The sequence below is a fragment of the Filicampus tigris genome, chromosome 7, assembly GCF_054856515.1.
Source record: "Filicampus tigris isolate MCC_2025a chromosome 7, RoL_Ftig_1.0, whole genome shotgun sequence".
NCBI lineage: Eukaryota > Metazoa > Chordata > Actinopteri > Syngnathiformes > Syngnathidae > Filicampus > Filicampus tigris.
In genome coordinates, this window is record NC_141223.1 from 1,484,437 (window position 1) to 1,504,947 (window position 20,511).

At 42.0% G+C, this 20,511-nt stretch overlaps 1 protein-coding gene and 1 long non-coding RNA gene across 8 annotated transcripts in view; one reads left to right on the forward strand and one right to left on the reverse strand.

The window, feature by feature from the left end:
• Positions 1-15,165, reverse strand: part of nova2 (NOVA alternative splicing regulator 2) — a 58,445-nt gene extending 43,280 nt beyond the window's left edge. Inside the window, exons 1-2 of one of the 2 annotated variants that reach the window (XM_086036593.1) lie at positions 14,646-15,165; positions 11,961-12,029 (exon numbers count right to left, since the gene is read on the reverse strand). In XM_086036593.1, coding sequence (XP_085892719.1) covers positions 11,961-12,029; positions 14,646-14,802 — 226 coding nt within the window. In that variant the 5' untranslated portion in view covers positions 14,803-15,165. The remainder of the gene's footprint in view (positions 1-11,960; positions 12,030-14,645) is intronic. The other variant, XM_086036594.1, reaches the window with a different exon arrangement.
• The window catches only part of LOC147144324 (uncharacterized), an 83,934-nt gene that overhangs the window by 48,051 nt on the left and 15,372 nt on the right, over positions 1-20,511 (forward strand). For 5 of the 6 annotated variants that reach the window (XR_015087563.1, XR_015087566.1, XR_015087562.1 and 2 more), the window contains 2 exons: positions 16,365-16,678; positions 16,790-16,922. This is a non-coding gene — a long non-coding RNA (uncharacterized LOC147144324). Of the gene's footprint in view, positions 1-16,364; positions 16,679-16,789; positions 16,923-19,008; positions 19,375-20,511 lie in introns of those variants that run through there. The other variant, XR_015087565.1, reaches the window with a different exon arrangement.

Consider the following 20,511-nt stretch of genomic DNA (forward strand, 5'->3'; position numbering starts at 1 on the left):
AGTCTGTAATCACTGTGCAGCTCCCATTAGCCCATCTATGGAGTTTCACTTTATATGTTACCATTAGGACAGCACACTTTTGTTGAACCTGTTGGTATTTACATTTTTTTTAAAATTGGGGGGGGGGGCCTTTTTCTATACAGTCCCTCCATATCGCAGATTTTTACTTCTTGCAGGTGAATCTGGATTTTCGCCAATAATTGTAAACGGAGGTTCACTGTGCAGTGGAAAGGAAGTGATTTTGATCCCAGCCTGTTTGTAGCTTGGTCCTCATGCCTGCCATCTTTTTTTCTTTTCATCCCAATTACATTTCATGGAAATTGAATTCCAAGAAGCTCCCGTTTGGACTCAAGTGTCGGGGAAGCGACGATCAAACGATGACCGATGCCCAGCACAAGTCATTATTTCCATAATGTGAGGATTCCCTGCCGGCGTTTTCCCGCGGAGCCTTTGAACGCGGCGGCCTCCGCGTCGGCCCTGATCTAATTTCGGCGTCGGGCCCGAGGAATCTGGTCCTCGTCAGCGTGTTGGCACGGCGACAAGGAAGCCGAGGAGCCAGCTTCTAATCGGATGTGAGCCAGCCCCCGCCGCTGGACGCATAGCTCCACAGAATCGCGCGCTTTTTGGCGTGGGAGGGTCCTCCCGGCAAAAAAAAAAAAAAAAGGTATTTTTTTTGTCTGTTGCCTGCAATGCGGAATGTGACAAAGATGTTTGCCTTCCACCTTCAGATGATTTACGATTTAAATGATCAAAATGTCTGTGAGCTGGGGCTGCGCCGAGAACTTTTGGGGGAGAAAAATGAGACAGGGAGAGGATCTCGGAACGGAAGCAAACACATAAATATTTCAATAAATACATGCATTGATATATAAACAAAGCCAAGTGTATTTCTCTTTCCTGCCTGCTGACTGACCGCAGCGTCGTCAGATAGATTCTCGGCCACTTTTGACCAAGGGTGGGAAAAAGATGCAAAACTAAAAAGCAGAATCAAGTGTAAAATACATGAAATTCATGTCAAAATACATCAAGGAGTACACATAAAGCTTTCTCTTTTATTTAATCTGACACGCCGACACATTTACATAGAGTACCCCAATATTTGTTGCATTCATTTAGCCTGACATGAGTACACTTAAATGTATTTCTTCATTTTGTATTTATTTTATTCATTTATCATATATATATCATATACTGTATATTTATATATATTTATTTCTCTCTCTCTCTCTCTATATATATATATATATTTTTTTTTAAATATATATATGTATTTTTTTTTTTACTATATATTTTTACATTTTATAACACATTGGCATTCTTTATTTATATTGTGGCGGTAGTTAAAAATGGCTTAGTCAATGAATCTGTTCGGCTAACAATTTGTTGGACGATTCAGTCAGCGGTTTTATTTTAGTTTGAATTCCTGTTTACAGAAAAGAAAGGCAATGTTGTCTTTGGCCTTTTGTTCCCTGAATTGTGGCCGACCAAGTAAATATTCAAGGGTAAAATAGTATTAGACAACAGCGATGTTCACACAGCAGGTGTGAAAGGAACCCCTCGGGTGGAGAAACACTCTCAGCTACAAAATCATCTTTTCAGATTGAATCTTTATTTGCTTCCCAGCCAAAAAAATAAAAAGAAGCAGCAATGCAAAAAATATCCGCTGGTCATGAAAGAGTGTGGAGGTCAGTGAGCGAGCGTGCGTATCACATCAGATTTGAGTCCATGTGCCGTCCTCCTGTTTGATAATCCGGGACACATAACCTCAGGGGGTAGCAGATTAAAATAGGATTATTATTACAGGGCCACACTTCCATGCAAAGGCGAGGCCGCTGTGCTCTTCCAAGTGATCCTTTTTTAAATAAAAATACGGCAAGGACTTCAACTTTGAACTCTTTGGGGAATGACTCAAGAGAGACGTCCACCAAGGCTGAGCTGTGACTCTTCTAAGCATGTCTGTCGAAAGATCAAGCCCAACATGTTCTATTCCAGTCCTTTAGGTGGTGGTAATTTTAGTTTTGTATTTTGACCATTTTTTTTTAACCAATATTTTAGTATTTTTTCCAACGTTGATATATTCTTTTTCTGTCATTTGTCTACTTTAAAAAAAAAATAATTCAAATATATGTCTACTTTTTGCCTGATATAATTTTCGTCCTATTTTTGTAATACTAGACAAAACATATTTTTCTATTTTTATTCAAATATATTTCAAACATTTATCTATATATATTTTTTGTCAACCGTATTTTATTTTTTCCCATATATTTTAGTATTCTTTTTCCAATATTAGTGTATGTTTCACCTATATGTTTTACAAATATGTATTTTGTAATAGTTTTGTATTTTTGTTGAATTTTTCCCAATATTTGTAACATCAGTTTATTCCGACTCTCTTTCTGTTCTTAATATTTGCAAAGTACTGTCATAATTATGGAGGACCAAAACTGCCAAAATTAAAAATAAATAAAAGTGAAAATAAAATTAAATATAAAATAATATAATATACATAAATAAAATAAAATATAAATAAATTGATATTCAACTGTATTTATATATTTATTTTTGTATTTATTTTTACTTTTGTTTTGTATTATATATTTGTGTTGTTCTTATTTGCAGTGGGAAATTATTATTATTCATTAGTTATTCAAATAAGTGGGCGGTCCAAAGTGCATCTTGGGTTGAGCTAGTCGCCTATTGGTCGTACATATGACAGTGCAGCGAGGACCAATAAAATAGGCGAATAGTTCTACCCAAGCCGGACACAGGACTCCGCCCTCATTTGAATAACATTATCTTCTACATTTTTATGCTGACATTAAAAAATGTTATTCGAATGAGAGGGATACCCGTTCATACTTGCATGCAACACACTTGTAGCCTATTGATAGAAAACAACCAAAAGAGCACACCTGAATGTAAAGATATGAAACCTGGTCTAAATAATGTGGTGAGAACAAAAAGGCAAGGGGTGTCCAAAGTCCAGCGCGGGAGTCATTTTCCACTCACAGTCTCTTTCTTTTTTGCCCCGACACATATTCTAAAAATAAAGTCTTACTTAGTCCTGCCGCAGGTGTTTCCCATGGACTTTTGTCCCCGAAGGGAGACAGGACTTCAGGCTAGCGGCTTCCTGTCTACGCCGGCACCCCTCTCACACAAAAATCCACGCGGTGACCGCTGGACAGATATAAACAAAACCCGGCGGCGTTCCAGCGTATTGACTGCGTATTAAAAAAAGAAACAGGCGTCATTGTTTCACATACTCAATTTGACAGGTCAAACAAACGACGTGTCAGTGAGCTTCTCGTGTTGCGTCAGGTCACATGAGGCAGGAAACAAGTTATGTCTCGGCTGTTTTTTTGTTTTTTTTTCCCTCGACACTCACTGACGGCGACGAAAGACAGAGAGCAGGGAGCCACCAGACTCTGTTTTTTTCAAAGGTGGACTTCATTGCTTCTAACGTTAGCTTCAATCTTACCGCTAATGTTTGTTTACAGTTGTAGCTTCAACTTTAGCTTTCAATGTTAGCTTCTCGAGTCACCTTTTAAAATCAAAATGACCTTTAAAGTTAGAGAAAAGGAAAAGCAATGTTAGCTTGAAAGGCGATTCCAATCTGGTGGGACTTTTCTGTATTTGCCATTTTGAACTCAGTGATGTTGTTGGAGCAAATTGTTTTGGGATGATTTTTCACCACAGCAACAACTGGGCTATGTTGCTAACTAGCAGCTATGGTTGGTTTTGTGTCATACCGTATGCCTATTTTTTTTGCATTTTCCTAACGTCAGCGACATCCGCTAGTGCTAATGAAATCAGAGCATCCTGGACTATTTAGTGAAGCTAATCATTTTGTTTTGAAACTGTTTGATTGACAGCAGACGAGCTTGCGTTGAGACAGTTTGCCTTTTCATAATAGTAACACCGCGGCTAGGTTGTTAATCAGCTTCTAGCGGCAGAACAGAGGCCGAGTGCGCTCATGCTGAGCGCTAGCATGCCAGACTCTTACATGAAGCTAGTTCCTTGTTGTTTTCAATCGTTCGATTTGCGGCGAGTGATCTTAAATTAGTAACAGCTGAGCTATGTTGCTAGTTAGCTACTACCCGCAAGACCGTCTAGCACTTAAAAATGCGGCGCTAACCTTTCAGTTTTATACAGCCTCGGTAGTGTCGCCGAATCGCTCATGTAGCAACTGGATGTGTTTTCTACTTCCCCTGTGCATTTCCCATCATGCACTTGATTCTCATCTCCTTGCCGCGATGCCCCACTTGTGCGCGGCACCAAACCTTGGCGCTGACCTGCTTTTGATGGAGGCTAGCTAATTATAACCGGCCCGTGCTAACAAGGCAGGGGAATTGGTAAATAGGAAAAAAAAATGCAAATGTGCATGTTGCCGAAAGGTCTGCGCAGGTAAAGTGGATTTTATTTACTACCTATTTGAGTTATTTCGTTTCTTTGATTATTTTGGGGAAATTCCACATCTTAATTCATAGTCTTGTTAACATGTTTACTTTATTGTTGTCATTGTAGGACTTTTTATTGGGGTGAAATTACATATTTTATCACATTATCAATCCGACCGCACTCAGCAATACTTTTGTCGCATAATTGTATTGCTTTTTTTATTGTAATTTTACGCTGTATTAAAATGCGACAACCACATTTGTAGAATACCTTTGTGAAATTACCTTTTTTTTTCTCATTAAAATGTTGTCATGATTTAAATTTTTTTGTAAATTACATTATTTATGTTCATGCTTTCTTTATATTATTTTATCATTATGGTTTTATGCAGTAACTTCATTTTGGTAATTAACTGTTTTTTTTTAATTTTTTTTTTTTTGTTTTTTGTAGACCCTCAAAGACAATGTCTCATTGCAAATGTATTCTCCTTATATTACTTTTTCTGATCAATTCATAATGCAAGACTTGTAATTTTATGACGATATTCTGGTCAAATTTTATATCTTACAGCTTTATTCTCATTTGAATAACTTTTGGCTTTGCTTCTGACTTTATTCTTATTACTTCTTAGTGTCATTTTGTGGCATTCAATCCCTTCCAAATTGATTCCTGCTATTGTTTTACTTTATTCATATAATTTTCAGATTATCATTGTTTTTGTTGGATTTTTTAATTTTTATTTATTTATTTATTTATTTGTTACATCCAAAGCCACCCCACACATAAGTCCACACGGCTCATAGGGGGCGCTACACTTGGCTCTATAGTAAATGTTGAAACATAAACCAGTACTCTACTTTAGTCTGATTCAGGGGAACATCCCGTGTTTCAAAGTGTCAAAATATATGTATATTTGTCGGTGAATTTGTATTCTTTTTTTTTTTCTTTCTTTTTTTTAATGAAAAGCGTGATTTTGTGGCACGAATTGCCCGGGTGTGCAGGTCAACTTAACTCCGCTGTCATGAGCGTGTGCTATTTGCAGGTTTCATAAGCAGAGCTCAACATGTGTGTGGGTGCTCCATCCATCATAAATAATACACCGTCACGGTGCGAGTAAACAGTGCAATGTGTTGCTAAGGCCCGCGCCGACCTAGCGGGCCCAGAATAGGCGCCACATGCTGCGGGCTTGAGGGCTTAAATCCTGGGGATCTTGTGTCCCCGGGGCAAAGGAAAAGGGGGCTCCTCTTTCCCCACCGTCCTCATCCTCATCCCCGCACACACGTACAAATTCAAAACTTAAAAGAGTTCTGTCAAGTGGATTCAGAGATTTGTTTCTGAATATTTAAAAATAATTGCTGGAAATGTACAATGACTGACAACTATGTACAGTAGTGCTGAATGGTGGAGGTAAAGCTTTAAACTGTTTTGCAACATTTTTCAGCGTTTGAGAGCGGAGACCCTGCCTTGATTCTCCACCATTTTGAAGCCTCATTTTACGTACTTGGCAACTTTTGTAATTGTAATTTAACGACACTCTTCTCTGTGATGTGACATTTATTTTCCCTTTGCGAGGACTTTCTGTAGATCTTTCAGTTGGCTACTTTACGTGAATACTTATTTCTCTGATTTGAAAACTGCTTTTTCTACTCCTTACGTTGTCAAAATAGGCTTGTTCATTTTTGTACTATTGTGCTTAGAACTACATATTATTCATACATGTTCCCAAGAATATCCTCGTAATGATTGTTAAATACAAAATTATGAACTAGATTTCTCTTCAAAATGTCAAATAATAGCTTGTCGGACATTAATAGGCGGATGACTAATCGTTAATGTTTCAGAGGAAAGGGAAAGTGCATTTTTTTTAATCAAAACATTTCCAATCAGTAGTTTTCCATATTAAATATGTTTGATCACTCTTTTGCCGTTTGACTGTTTTCACAGTTTTGAGATTCCCCATGACAGACCATTTTTCTTGCTTTTACACACACTGCTAAGTCCCCAAATTCATTTATTGCTGACAAATAAGAAACCGTGTCAAATTTCATTCAGCCGAAGCAAATGTAAGGGTTAAGTACATTTTTGAGTCGGCTTTTTATTGCAAGAGTTGAGTCAGTTCCTCTCTACTGTTACCAGAGTCGTTTTTTTTTTTTTTTTTTTATTTAGTCCAAGCATCTGAACTTCTCCTGAAGTACACAAAGTGTGTGTGTGTACCTTTGCCACCTCTGCCTATTGGTTCAAGTCGTTTCAAAGGCAGTACGCATCGTTAGCAGGAATACTTTTGGGGCTAAAATGTTGGCGGTTTGAGCGGCGCAATGACCACCAGGGTCTCGGATTACAACCGGATTAAACGTGCGCTCGTAACGCGCAAAACCAGACGGGACAGCGCCCACTTTATGAGCTCGTTAATGCTCGCCGCTTTGATCGCGTTTCTTAAAAAAAAAAAAACATTTGGAAGCTCTGCGATACCTTAGCAAACATCATCAAATTTAGGAAAAATAAAAATCACGTGTACATTTTTGCCTTGTGTGTGTGCGTGTGTGTGTGTGTGTGTGTTAGGTTGGACAGTAGTGGGGGATTGCGGGGTGTCCTCTGGGGAATTCAAATATTCATCTCCTTTAAGGGAGAGGGAAGGGGGTTGGTGGAGGGGGGTGGTTGTGCTTTGTCTAACACCCCCTGGTCCTGGGGGTCTTTTGTTGGGGGTTGCACACAGAGACGTACACACACACACGCACACACCCCAACAGCAGTGAGGCTCCACCAGCTGTCTACGGTCAGAACGATTGTCCAAAATACACTCGGAGCTCATCGAGGGGTTTGGGGAGGATTGTTTGATGCCGTGTGCGTGTGTGCGTGTGAGAGTGTGCGGTTGTTTGTGCATGTTGTCTATTTCGTCTAGGCGTCTAACTTTTGACGTCTCGACGCTGATTTATATTTCTATGTAGAGCTTCAGAAAGGCCCGTTGTACACCAAAGGATGCAGCCGAAAACGACTCAACTGGACAATTACGGAAAAAAAAAAAAAAGACCGTTTCAGGTTTTTAGGCCCCGCGTGCAATATACTGGACCGTATTGTGTTGTTTTTCGTTGAACCATAAAAACATGGCACGTTTGTCAACGAAGAAGCTCTTTAAGCTATTAATGCAGGCAATTTGAGGGGGTGGGCGATGACTATTATTCATTTTTTGCTATAGCGAGGGGTTACTAATGACAATGATTTGAAGCAGTGAAACACCTCAAATAGAAGCAGCTACGCTAACAATGCTAATAGCCTCGCTCCCTGTAGTGTGTGTGTAAGTGTTTGGATGAGGGGGAGGTGCGCAGTGGTCTTGCTTGCCTGGCTCAGCCTTTTTTATCGCCCCCCCCCCTCTCATCTATATTCATCGCCAGACTGAACAGCCAATCGAGCGGCTTGCTCAGCTGCAACGTCCCCGCCTCTTGGCTCCTCATCCTTCGTCTTTGTTTTTTTTTTTTTTTTTTTTTCATGCAGTATTTTGGAGGAAAAAAAAAAGATGGCGTAGGAGGAGGAGAGGTCGAAGCGATTGGCTTCACCGCCCTGCCCGATCGATTGGCGGCGGCGGTTGCCGGGCGATGGGTGGAGGAGGAAGAGGAGGGCGAGGGCGTGAGGGTCTGAAGCACAGCCTGATTAGAATGCATGAGGAGGATGAAGGGAAGGAAAATGCTGGCCGGGAACGTTGTGTTCTCCGGCGTTTGCGTCCCTGCCACGTTCGGCGTTGTGACTCATAAACTTGCTGCTTCCTGATTGCCACTTTGCAATACGAAAAAAAAACAAGACCCTCCACTCCCAATAGCTAGTATCAGACTCTCTGATACTACCGTACGTCTGTGCACGTGTGCGGGTGCGTGCGTGTGTGTGTGCGGGCGCGCCTGTATTCCTTGTCCCCGACCTTCCGGGGAAAAAAAAAAAAAAAATGCTGCGTCAGTCCAACAATTTACAGATTGAACTGGAACACATCGCATAGCCGAGAATGGAAAGTCAAGAAAAAAGAAAAGGACACAAGACAAAGGGATTAAGGAATGAAAAAAAAAACAAGGGAAGCGGGGAAAATAAATGGAAAACGGAAAGGAAGGGGTGGAAATAATTGAAAAAGATGAAGGACAAGGAATGACGAGGCAAGGATAGAATAGGAGGGAGTGAAAGGAAATGAAAATAAATAAAAAGCGAAAGGAGGAATTAAATGGGTGGGAAATAAGAGGAAAAGAAAGGTAAAAGAGAAACAAGAGAAAGCAAAAGGCAAACAAATGGAACAAGGAAATAATTGGAGGGAAAAGAACATTAAGAGAGAAAATTAAAGTTCAAGACAGGGACGAAAAGAAAGCGGCTGCTAATCATGACGTAAAAGAAGAGCAAATGAAGTAGAAAATAAGGAAACCAAGAAATAAAAAGCTTGGGCAAAGGAAAGAAAACCAGGGGACAAACTGGGAAGTGAAAAGGTTAAAAAAAAAAAAAAGAAACAATGGACAAGAAAGCGAGAGTGAAAGAAAAAGATCATGAATCAAATGAAAATGTGACTAAAAAATGGAGAAAAATAAAATAAAATAAAATGAGTGTGAGGACATGAAATGTAAAGAAAGAAAGAGTGAGTGAAAGAAAGAAAAAAGTTAAGATAATCAGAAAAAAATAGAACCAATGAATGAAATGCTGGATCAGGGAAAAGATAAGCTATGAAAAAACAGATGGAAGTAACAGGAAAGAAAAAGTTTGTCAAAAGTGAAAGAAGTGTCAAAAGAAAAAGGAAGTGTTCGCTTTAAAGAAAATGATAGCAAGAACAAGAAAGGAAAATGTGAAAAAGCAAAGGATGAAAGGAAATGGGAAGGGGGGGTAGAGTGCTGATCCAGTTTGGTTGCCATGGCAACTGAAAGTTCAGACCTTCCTCTCGAGGCCATCTTTACTCCTCCACCGCACACACAAGAGCGGGAACAAAAACAAGAACCTTCCTCCTCCTCCTCTTCCTCCTCCTCCTCCTCATCATCATCATCATCCTCATCATGGTAGCATTTGCTAACTTATCGAACGGTCGCGACTGAGCGCGCTCGCTAATGGCCGACACGCTCGTTAGCATCTCGACCGTTAGCGTAAATGTCAATGGCCCTACCGCCCGCCTCACTGATTTGTCATCACCCCGTCTCTGAAATTTCAACTTCGGCACCTGCCCGATGAAAATACATTCCATAGTACAGCTTTAAATTGATATGTTGAGGTTTAAAAAAAAAAAAAAAAAAGAGATTATTGTTGGTTATGGAATATTTGTAACTTGTCTTATTGCGGCTAGCGCCACTTAGCGTAGCTTCGTGTCTTGAAGTGATCTTGTGACGAATTCAGTTATTTTGCTTGGAAATGGACGGACGACAGATGGACGAAATCCAGCCGGCTGAGTACACGCAACACAAGCAGGTGACATTTACCAAATTCCTGCTCAAAAAAAAGAAAAAGTCGCAAGAGGGATCATCCGTAAAAGTGACTAAAAATAGTGACTAAAAAGTTGTCAGCACTGACTGCGCCGTTTTTAACTAGCTCCTCTCTGTCCAAAACGATGTGGTTAGTTCACTGAAAAAAAGTGCTTGGTTTTCGGTTGCACATGATTAAAATGTGTTAAACTGATACGTATTTGTTTATTTTTGAGGAAAACACGGGAAAAGTACATAAGGTCAACCACATTTTATTCAGGTGTGCAACCGATGTGCGTGTTGGAATGAAGTAAATCCAAAGCACCTTTTTTTCAGTGTATAAGCAGAAGTTGTTCAAAAATATATTTTTTTTAAAAATGCTCTTGACATATCCATTAATTCCCGTGCCCTAGTTAGCGGCTAATTTTCTGATTTGACGTCCTTTGGCCTCAAATGTGCTAAATCGCAGGGATGCGCGACATGTTTCATTGCTGCTTTCACGCTCGACATGACGCTGAGTTCAGGGTCTGCGGAATAAGCGGCGTTGGGGGGCTTGTAGAGGCGGACGTGTTGGGGGGGGGGGTGCTGGCGGGTGCTTGGAACAGCGGCTCCTCATTGATCTTTTCATCTTTAAGACCTTCACCTCTTTACGTGACGTTTGCCGTGATTTATGAGCTGCAGGCGGCCATTTGGATCAAGCACATACCACTGACAGTGGTCTCGCTAGCACACACGCGCACACACACGCGCACACACGCATCCGCGTACATACATACACATGTACGTAAACACACATCCTCGTGTGCGGTAACTAAATATGACTCTCGCTTCCCCATTGAGTCTTTACGCTTTTGTGGTTTGAATGAAAGCCGGCCACAAGCCTTTTTCCGATTTCACTCCTCTGGAATGATCACATAAATGTTTATGAACACATATTATGAGCATTTTCAAGTTGATTTGAAGCTTTATTTGTCCATTGATTACCATCCGCTGGCTCATAGTGTTGTTCTTTTGGCACGCCTGCCTAAGAGGTGTTTTTAATCAACGATTCATTGGCTAGCCAATTTATTTGGCTGATGTTGGCTTTTTTTTTTTTTTTTTTGGTAAAAATTGGCAGATTTTAAAATATTTTCTTTTTGTTTACATTTTTCCGGGGAGGGAGCCAACCCCCGTTTTTCGGAAACAGAACAAAGAGAAATTGGACTCGCTGGGGTCCGTGCACGTCATCGGCGGGTAAACTGCAAGATGTCCCCTTGCGGATGATGTACAGTAGTCGGCCATGTGTGTGATGTGGGCAATTGGAGGCCGCCTTGCACCCCGATCGTGCGTCCAAGTGTGCGCCCCTTACCCCCAATAGTGATGAGGGTGCTATTAAAAAAAATTAAGATGATGATTAAAATTCCTGATTTCTGCCGTGATTCAGAGGGATTGGCCCGCGCTGGTATTGTATTTATGAATGAAATACGTCCACCATACACGTCCGCGGAGCGTCGGATTTGTCTGCCTGCACCTCGATTGAATACACCAAAATTGCATAAGGCCACCTGCGCTGTAAAATAGACCAACTTTTAGCCCGTCTAAAATGTCCTCTACTTGTTGTCACCAAATTGCGAGATGCGCCGGGGGGCGCGGCAGGAACACCCAGTGAGGCGAAGCTCGTCGAGCAAATTCACAGACACGCTGACCTAGAACATTGCCCCGGCACGAAAACGACATCGCGTTTTTACGCCGAGCGGAGACTACTTTCTGTTACCAAATTGTCGGAGGAGTCGGGGGCAAGGCAACTCCGTGCGCCGGAACGCCCAACGCGGCCCCAAACACGCTAAACTAGACTTGCACGAAAATGAGGTTCTGCTCATTTTTACACCGAGCGCACGGGCGCCAGTCTACCAAAATAGGGCCCAATTTCCCAACTTGTGTGTGACAAAAAATAAATAAACAACAAGCCCAAATGATGGCATGGCTGGCATGAGTTCAAAGGTCATGAGGACTCACCAGCTTGGCAGTGTGGAGAAAGGAAACACACATGGAATAAAAAAAATGGATGTCATGAATACAATAGAAAGCACATTAGCATGCCTTGGTATGCAGTGTGTGTGTGTGTGTGTGTGTGTGTAGAGGTTAAGTATTGGTAGAAAGAAGCAGTCTTACCATGGCTCTCAGTGTCTTGGTGTGGGAAAACAATGCCTTGGCTTTCAAAAAGGGGCTGCAGGAAGGCCACTACAGAGAGAGGAAGCAGAGAGGGGGGTGGAGGGTTGGAGGGTCGGGGGGGGGGGGGGGGGGTTTCGTGGCGTCAACTAATTTGTTCACAGAAACAAGCAAGACGATGGCTAAGCTCAACGCTAAAACGGTTAAAAGGCAGGGTCAAGGTGAAGTAAATACACTTGATTTAGCGACAACATCAGACCGGGGTGAAATCACAAGCTATTTCGTCAACAGTAAAGGACATTTGCTCGCTTTCAGTCTGCTGGCCCACGTATCTCAGTCGCTCCTCATCCTCCTCTTCATCCTGCTCTTCATCATCATCCCAACCTTTTCATTTGTCTAAATGGACAGCCCGCCCGCCTGCTGCACTCAACATCCCCATGGAAGGGGGGGGAAGTCGGGGGGCTTTTACATGCAGCACTAAGCTGCACTAAAAACGTCGCTAGTTTAAGTCACTCGCCAAAACATCGCCGATTTAAGTCACCAATCGGAATATCAACGCTTTTACGCACGCTCATCTAAACTCGCACATCAACAATGTAATTGACCGGATTAAATTGATTAATCAGAACGTTTAACGCACTCAAAATAATTTATTTCGCCTACCCATCAAAGCATCACCGATTTAGGTCGGTAAATTATTAACCAAAATATTGACTTAAGTCATTGGTCCAAACATCGCTGATATGATTCACTCATCAAAATGTGACTCATTTCATTCAATAATCAAAACATCAAAGATTTAATTTACTAAGAAAAATATCACGTTTAACTCGCGCAACAAAGTAACGATTTCAGGCACTGATTGAAACATTAATTTAACTCACTAACCGATTTAAGCCCCTCATCTAAACATTATTGAGTTGACTAAATCGAAACATCACTGATGTGACTCACTCATCCAAATATTACTCACTTAGGTCAATAATCAAAACAAAAACAATTTAAGTCACTGGGCAAAACATTACCGATTGAAGTCACGAATTGAATAAATAATTTAACTCAATCATCAAATAACTGGTTGTCGTCACCAATTAAAGCAATGCTCATTTAGGTCAGTCAAATCTTCGCCACCAGAACATCACTGATTTGAGTCACACGCCAAAACATCAATCATAACCAATTTAAGTCACGAATCAAAACAAAAGTCTATTAAGTCACTCATCGACACTTGAGCGAATTAAGTCACTAACCAAAATGTGACTGACTTTATTCCATCCCTTATTTGACTCAGAGATCATAACATGACTGATGAAAATCGCTCATCAAAACATGAATCGATTTCAATCGTAACATAACTCATTTAAGTCACTGAGCGAAACATCGGTCGTTTCAGTCGTTCTTGCAAATAAGACCAACCTTAACTCCAGTCAAACATCGCTGACGTAAACGTGACTGACTTAAGCGGCGCCGACTTGACTCACTTGACTTTGACTCAGTTCAAGACGTCACTGACTTGATCCCGCATCATCGCCAAACGTTGCCTGCGTGCGTGGTCTCCATGAGCTTTTGGGCAAGTAGGTCACGCAGAGCGACTTGGCAAATGTTTTGACGCGCCGCAGATTTAGCGCATTTCAGACCATTTAAATGTTGCGCCAGTTTATGTTTTTGTTCCATGACAGGCCAGTCTGCTCTCGTCGAGGGTCTCTTCGCTTTTGTTGGTCTGCATCTCTTTGCGCAAAAAACCCCTCCGAATTAATGCTGACGTCGCGAGAACTTTGCGCTTACTGTCTATTAACAACCTGCCACTCGTATTTTTAGGCCCAGAATGCACAATTCAAAAAGGCGACGTTAGGCGGGTCATTTTACACATTGCCCAACGACCGTCAACATAAACGGTAGAATTCCATCATCACACATTTCTCAATTTCTTTGCCTCATTCCAAAGCGCATTTGACTTGCCTGCTCTGAACATTAGCTTGCTTTGACGTGACTTGTTTCGTTTGTTAGCTTGATGCAAGTGAAGGAACGAAATTGTCTGTTTTGGTGTCCAATAGGATCCTAAATGTAGATTAGAGTGTGGCTGCATGATGGTTGGGATGCTGTGATGGGATGCATGACAGCATGTAAACACAAAAAGAAAACAAGAATGGAGATTGCCATGGCGACATCCTGACCATCACAATAGTCATCATCATCAACATCATCATCATCATCATCATCATCATAAGAGGGACTTGCACGGCTGCCATGGCGTGTGAGTGCACACTGACGCACTTGCTCGTTAATCTGGCGATGGCGTCTGATGTGTGAGATTATCTCACTCACTCTCGCACACACAAGGTCATGATGCCTTCACGCACCAGCCGCATCCGGATTTCACTTGTTTACGTGCCACTTGTTCGTGAGGCGCGGGGCTTCGGCGGAGAAAAACAGCCCGGGTGCATGGAGGCGAGGCTTCCGCGGCCGCCTCGCCTCGCCTCGCCTCGCCTCCGCATCCCGCGGTCGTGCCTCGTTGTCCCTTCCCGCCGCCACGCACGCGGCCGCTAAGCAGCGGCGGAGGCTCCGCAATAATCGGCGTCCTAATCAAACGTCGCCATTCCGAGGGCCACCCCGCGCATGCAGCCGATCGAGGCCAGGCCAGCGCCAGCCCATCCGCTAATCGCTCCGTCGCCCGCGCGCATCTCTTACCTCCCGTGTTAGTGCGTTTGGTGCTGCTGGCCTCGGTGGGGGTCTCCAGGGGTCTTTTGCGCGAGTCCGGCGGGTCGGCCTCCATGTGCGGCTGCTGGCCGTGGTGGTGCGGGGTGACGAAGAGGCCGTTCTGCTGCACTGCTCCGCCGGCCATCATGTTTGCGCTCGCTCGGATGTTGCCTCGGCCCGCTTAAATCCCCCCCTTCTTCTTCGTCTTTTTTGCCCCCCCCCCTCTCCCTTTCTCTTCTTGACGCAGCGTGGCCGCGCGGGCGAGTCCTCGGGAGGGTGGCGCGCGCGCGTATCCGAAAAAGCGGTGTGGGGCTCTCGCGCACGCGCGCGTACGAGAGATGCTGCGCGGGGGGATCGGAGGAGAAGGTGGACGAGGGCGGGGGCGGGGTCGGAGAAGAGAAGAAGATTCCAAGAGAGGCTGGTGTTGCGCGTTCACGTCAGTCTTCCATCACGCGCGTGTCATTGCGACGAAACGGGTCAATTCCGAGTGGGGCATAAAAAAAGCAAAAAAAAAAAAAAAAAAAAAAAAAAAAAGATGGAGAAAAGCTGCAGGGCATGCGCAGTAGAAGAGCGACGATCCGGCCCGTGCGTGCGCGCGTGCGTGCGTGCGTGACGTCGGGAGCGCGCAGGCGGAGGCAAAAGAGAGCGACGTGCTGCTGTGCGTCGTCTCGCTGAAGATGCTGCAGTCACTCTCGCGTTCGGAGAGCATCCCTACTCTCGCTCGATGCATCGGGAGGAGGGAAAGGGAGAGGGAGGGGCGGGGATGGGATGGGAAGAAGGGGGTGACGTCACAGACCCTCGCGGTGCCTTCAGGGGCTTCACGTCAACTCGGGCTTCACATCATGCCGGTGTTTTTCTTGTTTTTACGCGAATAATCGTACATTTGCATTGACAAGAATTCCCTTGGTCCATTAACCGCCTTTCCTCTTAAAAGTAGTTTATTAAAATCATTAATCATTCATTTGCCGCGGTAAGTAATGGGTTAATGAATTGATTATGTTGACACAATAATAGTGAAATGAACAATTCGAAATACTGTAAACAGTCCAATTCATATTTTTAAATTCTCGTTCTAAAAATGATTACATTATTTATTGTAATTAACACAGTATTTGCAAAATAAACCATTTTACCTGATGTATAATTTCACATTGTATCAAAATGTATCTTATTAGTATTATTTAACAAAGTTATTTTACATATACGTTTAACATTCTTTAAATCATTGGTGAACCGATTTATTATAAATAAAATGAACGATATTAGTAAATAAAAAGATAAATGTTTTTTTTAAATTCAATTCTTTTAAAAAACAAATGTGGTCCTTGAGTATAAAAAAGAAGTCTACCCAGCCCCATTATCATCATGTTCCTTGCAAACATTTGTACACAAATTGCTTCACTTTTAATATTCTACTTATTTAGCTGCAGTGTCTTGATTCCTTTTTCGCCTTTACCTTTCAAACACGCCACCTTCTCACAATATCAAAAACAAGTGCAAACTGCCAAAAAACATCTTGGGACATTCTTACCTCTCAAAGGTGAAACATTAACTCCATTTTTGCATTGGAGTTTGTGTACCTAATAAAATGGAAAATGAGCGGCCGTGTGTGTCACGCGCACGTTTCTGCTCGGAATAAAAAGACACCCGGCAGTCTCCGTCCTCGTCCATCCTGACGGACGTGTGTTTGACGGGCTTGTTCTTCCACAGCAAACTCATCCAAGCATGCCTTCGGGTCAACTTGAAGGAAGTTACCCCAAAGTGTTGTCCGAAAGCATCTTTGAGCGATGAAGTGCGATGCGATGACGTGAGGCGGGCGCCATGTGACTGCTCACGTGACCCACCTGAGTGCCTTGACATGTCGGCGACGCCGTGAAGGGAGGTGAATCTCCGGTCGCTCCTCGCGCTTCCTCTCACACGCGCACGCACACCATCAGACACACGGGCAGGCAATCGCGCTTTCTCTCTCTCCGCTGCCCGGTGCACGGATGCGCCCTCATCGCCTCCTGTAGCTTGTAGTCAAGGTGACATTGCCTGCATGCGCATACACACACACGCACGCACGCACACACAAAGCAAACGCCCACTGCATCACAGATTTTACAGTGATTGTCTTTTTTTTATGTGTTTTACAGTACACAGTTTCAATTCATTGTGCACTTTGAGTGTACTGCCGCGTCTTGCCGCAATATCCAGAGCGCTGCTGGAAGAGATGCAGCGTAGTTAAGAGCGAGAAGAAGAGGCAGAGATGGTCCCCAACTAGTAGAGGTGAGAGAATGGATTCTGTGAGTATCACTGCACTGCTCGGTTTGTATGTGTCGCTGCTTCATGCGTTTTAAAGCAGCAGTTGTTTGAACGCTTGCCCTAACATCTGTGCTCGTTTCCGTTAGCCGGTCTATGGCGTTTCGCATGAATGTGCTCCCGATTTTGGCATATTGTGACTGAGCCTTGCCGTGAATTTGCGAGTCATTGATGCACCCCGACAAAAAAAAAGGACATACCTGACTACAGATGCCAGAGGATGGCGTCCAAGCACTACTTGTGTCTAAATGAAGCTCCTCAAGTCACTTCAACGTAGCTCTTTGGCACTAAGGTGCCACAAGATGGCGCTGACTTGGGACTTCTAATGAATTCAAATGTGTGTCATGTGGGTGGTAAAACAATTTTAAAATGTGTGTGTGTGTATATATATATATATATATATATATATGTATATATATGTGTGTGTATATATATATATATATATATATATATATATATATATATATGTGTGTGTGTGTGTATATATATATATATATATATATATATATATATATATATATATATATATATATATATATATATATATATATATATATATACATATATATATATACACGCACACACACACATATGGTTTGTTTTGATTTCCCATGTCCACGAAAGACTGCAAGGGCGTGAGAGTGTAGCACGTGTCAGCTCATTTGGGGCGGGCATGGCCAATGGGACGCTTTTACGTTCCCAAGCTCTGTCCAGATGTTTTGGCAGACGTTTCTGCCAGCCAACGCCGCCGCCATGTGGAAAAAGTCAAGCAGGGCGGTGGGCAGTAAAAACATATGCTGGCCAGGCAGTGTTTTAGGCTTTTTACAAGCAAATGTGTTTTTTTTCTCTGCTTCTATTTGACACCTGTGACACTTCCGAAAAGCACATCGTGGCTGCTCGAATTTTTGACGGTTTAAAAGCTGTGGGTTAGTCAACACAGAACGTGACAAGAATCGTTTGGATTGGGAAAAACATCTGTGCAGGTACTGTTGAGTCTCTGTGAATAGACCCCATTTGCAGATGTTCATCCTCTGGCGCCATCTGCAGGTAGCGAGGCGCAACAGCAGCACAGTCTTTATTTCGGCGGTCCTCACTTTAGAGTTCCGGCGATGTAATATTATTTTTTTCTCATAGTTTTCTATTTGTTAGCAATATTTGTGTGTTTTCCATTTAATTTGTGTTTTTTTTTGGGGGGGGGGCAGTTAGGACGCAGTTAATTTACTATTTGTTAGCAATATTCGTGTGTTTTCCATTTAATTTGTTTTTTTGGGGGGGGCAGTTAGATTTGTGTATTTTTTTTTTTTTAATCAGTATTTTCGCTTTCAAGATGAGGACTGATTTTTTAAGAAAATACTTTTTCCAATGTATGTTTTTTGTCTAGTATTTTTCATCTCATATTTGTACTTGTTTATATATTGGTGTAGTGTTTTTCAATATACAGTATTATATATATGCTTTCGAGGTGTATTGAATTATTGTTTTTCGTTTTGTTTTTCAAACATTTTTCCCAACATTTGTGTTTTTTAAATCAGCTATTTTTTTTTTCATAATAGTTTCCTATTTTTTTTCAGTATTACTGTATCTCTCATCTGCCATGCTTTGTTCTAATGCATATTGTTGTTGTTGTTTTTTTTATTATCTTTTGGGGAGGGGGTATTTGTTTATCATAAGTTCATGATCTATTATTATTACTGATATTAGTAGTAGTAGTAGGATTAGAAGTAAATAAAACACTAGTTAAATTTTGGATTCAAAACAATGGTGGGCGGGTGATTTTTTTGCAACACTTTTTCATACAGAAAGAGCAGCGGCAAAGTTAAACACCCATAATATGTTCAAATGTTAGTTGGCTGCAAGCCTTTGGCCTTGGGTGAGCTCATTTCATACTTGCAGCTTCTTTTCAAGGAAGGATTTCAAACTTCAACAAATCAAATGTGTTCTGTTGGACTTTGTAGGTTCTATGTTGCTCGTGGCGTGGCGTGATCTTTATTTTGAGCCAGATGACATGAATGAATCATTAATAACCTGCTTCCTCTTCTTGGTTTGGTACAAGGAAACAACCTCTGATGTCGTTTGGGATGGATGTTTCCCACTTTGAGAGAACAATGACCGCAAATGACCGCTTTCCTCTTGCAGAAGATAAGTGAACTGCTTGGTGTTTTCCAAGGTTAGGTGTTCCGAGCAGAAAAGCGAAAGCATCAAAAAGCCAAGAAGGTGAAACTCACCGACGGGACACTTTCCTGAGCCAAGTGGAGGACATTTATGTGACGTCTCGTCTCTTCCCTTCCCCCACTTTGCATTTACATGATTGTCGTCCCCGGTGTGCACTCAAAGATCGATAGAAGAGTCGATGGTGTGGAGGAGGAGGAGGAAGCAGTGCACTCAGTGAGATTGAGAGGATGACATGGATGAGGCGTTTTTTGTAAAAAAAAAAAAAAACGACCAGGTATAGTAAGCGATTTTGTGAAAAAAAAAAAAAAACCATGTATAGTAAGTTGTTTTTGGTTAAAAAAAAAAAAAAAAAAGCGACCATGTATAGTAAGATGTTTTTTGTGAAAAAAAAAGACCATGTATAGTAAAGCGTTTTTTGTAAAAAAAACAAAAAACAAAAATAAACGACCATGTATGGTAAGGCGTTTTTTTGTTGAAAAAAAACAAAACTAAACAAAAACGACCATGTGCAGTAAGTATTTTTTTTAAACGTATGAAACAACAAAGTCATAAATACGATAAGAGCCGTGATTCATCCACTCATTTTCTTTTTTTAAAAGCGACACCCGGTTTAATAAGATTGATACTGCATAATTTGTCTATCTTTATGTGGCATTGTGTTAGTCAGGCACAAGATGGCGGTATTAGACAAGATTCTGTATGTTTCTGATTCGTTGATTTTTTTTTTACGTAGCACATGAAGAATGTGACATTATTGAAGAATGTGACATTAATACATACTATTTATAACTGTGTTTTAAAAGCATTCATAGAAATATTGTTTATTGAGTTCAAAGCATATTCAGGAGATCAAACCAATTTCCATGCTGTTGTCTTCTGGGCTAAGGCAAACACCAAAAGTCACGTAGGCCGATATTCTTTACGGCAGCGTTTGTTTGTTTGTTCGGCATGCGAGCCCTCCGGCTACCGTGAGAAAGTTTCTTTAGTCTGCGTGTTGTAAACAGAAAGACGTTCGCTGACAAACAGGAAGTGACAGGGTTGATTGATCAAGGCCCGTGAGAGGTTCAAAGTCCATCACGCCGACGTGCTCGCGACCGGCTATCGAATGTCGACGACAACGACCTCCAATGTTGCGTCCAATGTTGCCATTAACAGACAACGTGCTGAGTGTCTGACAGGAAGTCGTGTTTTTCGCCCCCCCATCGAGCGACCACAATAGCTTTCCAATGCTAGAATGGACCGGAACCTTCTCCAAGGGGGACCAAACATTTCAAGAAGCTCAGTGGGCCATTGTTTAGACTTTGGGACACGGCATCAAATGTCTCATATTGTGGTCCCCAACCTTTATTTGGTCAAGAGAAAAACAACTAGGTTGAAGTGAATC